Source organism: Mesitornis unicolor, unplaced genomic scaffold (assembly GCF_000695765.1).
Source record: "Mesitornis unicolor isolate BGI_N332 unplaced genomic scaffold, ASM69576v1 scaffold3585, whole genome shotgun sequence".
Taxonomy (NCBI): Eukaryota; Metazoa; Chordata; class Aves; order Mesitornithiformes; family Mesitornithidae; genus Mesitornis; species Mesitornis unicolor.
Window position 1 is genome coordinate 35,866 of NW_010183284.1, and position 2,885 is coordinate 38,750.

Below are 2,885 nucleotides of genomic sequence, written 5' to 3' on the forward strand. Positions count from 1 at the left end.
GGGAAGAGGCTTATTGTGACTATTCACTAATATTTTGTTTTCTTAACATTGGAAAATTCAGCTCTTTGGGGAATTCAAGAGCATTGTCAGGCAAAATACTAATTAAAGGATTGTTTATAGATATTGGGGGAATTGCTTTTGTTTTGTGGTTTATTTTTTTTTTAATTTTTCATCCTTCAGGGCTCTGGAGAGGACACTGAGGGACTGTGTGACATCATTGAAGCCATTGCAGAGGTTATCAAGCTAACTGATCCCTCACTGCTCTACCTGGAAGTTTCAACTTTAGTCAGTAAATACCCAGATATCAGGTAATTCTCTTTGCCTTCAAAGTTAAAAGAGGGCTAGATAGATACCATAGTTTCTTTGTAGTCTTAGGCAAATTTTATAACAATGTGTAAATGTGTTCATATTTTAAAATGTAGCTACTCTCTTATGGAAAAATAGTGCTATATAAAATGTATATGACCTGGACTAGGAGGTGCATGTACTTAAGTACTCAGTGGTACAGCAAAGGAACAATGAAAATTCTTCCATTCTCTGTTTTGAGAGGATAAAATAGGTTTTATGGTCATAAGACCAGTTAAAACAGTGCTTTATGTAGAGCTGGAAAAGCCAGTTCTGAGTGACTAAATTCTAAATGACTAGGGATTAGATTAAGAATGAAAATACATGATGAAACTGAGTGAAAGGATTGCCAACTAAGTGATATTTCTGACAAAATCTGACTTGTGCGGTTTCTTACTAATGCCAGTTTTACTGTTCTCTGTGACAGAGATGACCATATTGCAGCTTTGCTGACAGTGAGGGGCGATGCCAGCAGAGATATGAAGCAGACCATCATTGAGACTTTGGATCAAGGTCCAAGCCAACCAAATCCAAACTATGTGCCAATTTTTAAAGAAATTACAGTTCCTACTCTAACTGTGCCAAAACTTCTGAAGTAGCTGACAGCTCTGTGTTTGTGTATCGTTACTGGTCTGGGATCAACAGGTTTGAAGTATTTGAGGGTAAATTTGGCAATGCTACTTCGAGTAAAGTTCAGTATACCTGATACTTGCTAGGCATGTTTTTTTCTAAAGATTTGGATGTGGGGAAGTGTAATCAGATTTCTGAAAGAAGAGAGTTGTAAAGGTCATGTTTGAAGAATAAAGCTTCTGATGGCCAGGGGGCTTTTTACTGACCCATTTGTTACAGCCGTTTTTGCTGTCAGCAAATACATTTTTCTTGTGGAATATGTTTGCATGGTGCACTGCAATGCCATATAAAGATATTTATACCAAAACCAAGAGAGCTGTATTAGTGCCGGATATACTAACATACATCGCTTACAATACCGAAGCAGGCTCCTTTAGAACTATCTTTATATGGCACTGCATCGAGCATATATTAACATCCTCAGTCCACTTTCACATTATACTTGGTGTATGTACTTACTTTGGTGTAAAATAGTTTTATTACAGAAAACTTAATTATGAAATCGGTTTCCTGACTAAGAGACTGAATGAAATTGCTACTGTGCAATTTGATTATAGGGTGAGTAAATATATAAAGACAGATGAGGTACAATCTTTTTTTTCATTAATTCACTAAAAACAGCACATAAAGCACCACTTGTTCAATAAAATGTTAAACCATTGCTGCCTTTGGCTATGTATTCTTTGCATCCTTCTAGATTTAAATCTTCTGGTTTTGTTTTTTGTTTGAAGTGTGAATAAACTTTGGATTTAATAGTTTTTCTGGAAATGCAAAATACTGTTGTTTTTTTTTTTTTTTAAATTTCCACAGCATTTCAGATCCATGCTTAAAGCTAATTTTCAGTATTTGTCTGTTCTAATTATAAAATATTACTGGAGAATTGTGAATGTAAAGTTATTTGTTGAAGGACACAATGAAGGCATTGTGAGTTGTCAGAGATAAGTGGAAGGAAGGCACAAGCCTACATTGTACTAATTAACCTTCTGGAGTTTGTTTATGTAGCTTTTTAGGCCTACAAACACCCATACTTTGTGCCTTTGACCACTCTTGCCAACTCCTTATGTCGGAAGAGACATGTGCAAGGTCAGCAGTTTGGACAAAGGGTAAAACAAAGACTGTGGCTTTTTTCACTGATGCGGGAGCACATCTCAAAAGATGAAGGTGGTTCAGTGGAGCATCAAGTCAGTATCTCTGTACCTGAGGAGTTTTAGTGAGGGCTGGAGGTGCTCCAAGTCCCGTTGAACCTTACACTGTTCCTAGAAATTGCATGTAGAGGGAGGAGAATTAGGCTGATTTTTGGAGGGTTAAGAATTAACTGACTAATTTGGCTTGTACTTCCATTTCAGTCCTGTAGTTTCTGTGCTGCACCTGAGGTTTTTATGCTGTGTGCTTTTGATGTTAAGTTTGTTCAAGGAAATTGGCTTCGTTTCTCCTTGTACACATTCTCTGCAGCAATAACCCTGTATCTCTTGGACGTTAAACTTTTGCTATTTCTCCTCCATGACAAACCACCTCCCCAGAGTGGGGATCCTTTGGTGTCTCCCTGTCTGCGTCAGAGGGACGGCTCCTGCCCTTGCGGAAACCTTCACGGTGTGGGGCAGCACCATGACCCTGTGAGCGCAGATCCTTATGCCTTGCCCCGCTGCAGCCCAAGCCACCGGTGCCGGAGCCCGCAGATTTCCTCTCGGGAGCCTCTGGAGGCTCGGTGCAAGCGGGGATAACAGGGATAACCACCCGCGGTGCCGGCTGACGCCCGGGGAAAAGACTCGCCTCGCCTCGCCTCGCCTCAGGGCCTCGCCTCGGCCCCACGGCCTCAGCCGTCCCCGCCCCGCAGCTGTTGCCGCGGCAACGGGCGGGCGGCGCAGCGACTCCTCTCGGGATTCCCCGGGGCGGGGCCTTCGCGCCTGACC

The 2,885-nt window shown here is 41.5% G+C and overlaps 1 protein-coding gene across 1 annotated transcript in view; it reads left to right on the top strand.

Moving 5' to 3' along the window:
* Positions 1 to 1,376, top strand: part of EXOC3 (exocyst complex component 3) — a 22,561-nt gene extending 21,185 nt beyond the window's left edge. The window contains exons 11-12 of the mRNA XM_010184060.1: positions 181 to 308; positions 773 to 1,376. Coding sequence (XP_010182362.1) covers positions 181 to 308; positions 773 to 944 — 300 coding nt within the window. The 3' untranslated portion in view covers positions 945 to 1,376. The remainder of the gene's footprint in view (positions 1 to 180; positions 309 to 772) is intronic.
* The last annotated feature ends 1,509 nt before the right edge of the window (positions 1,377 to 2,885 follow it).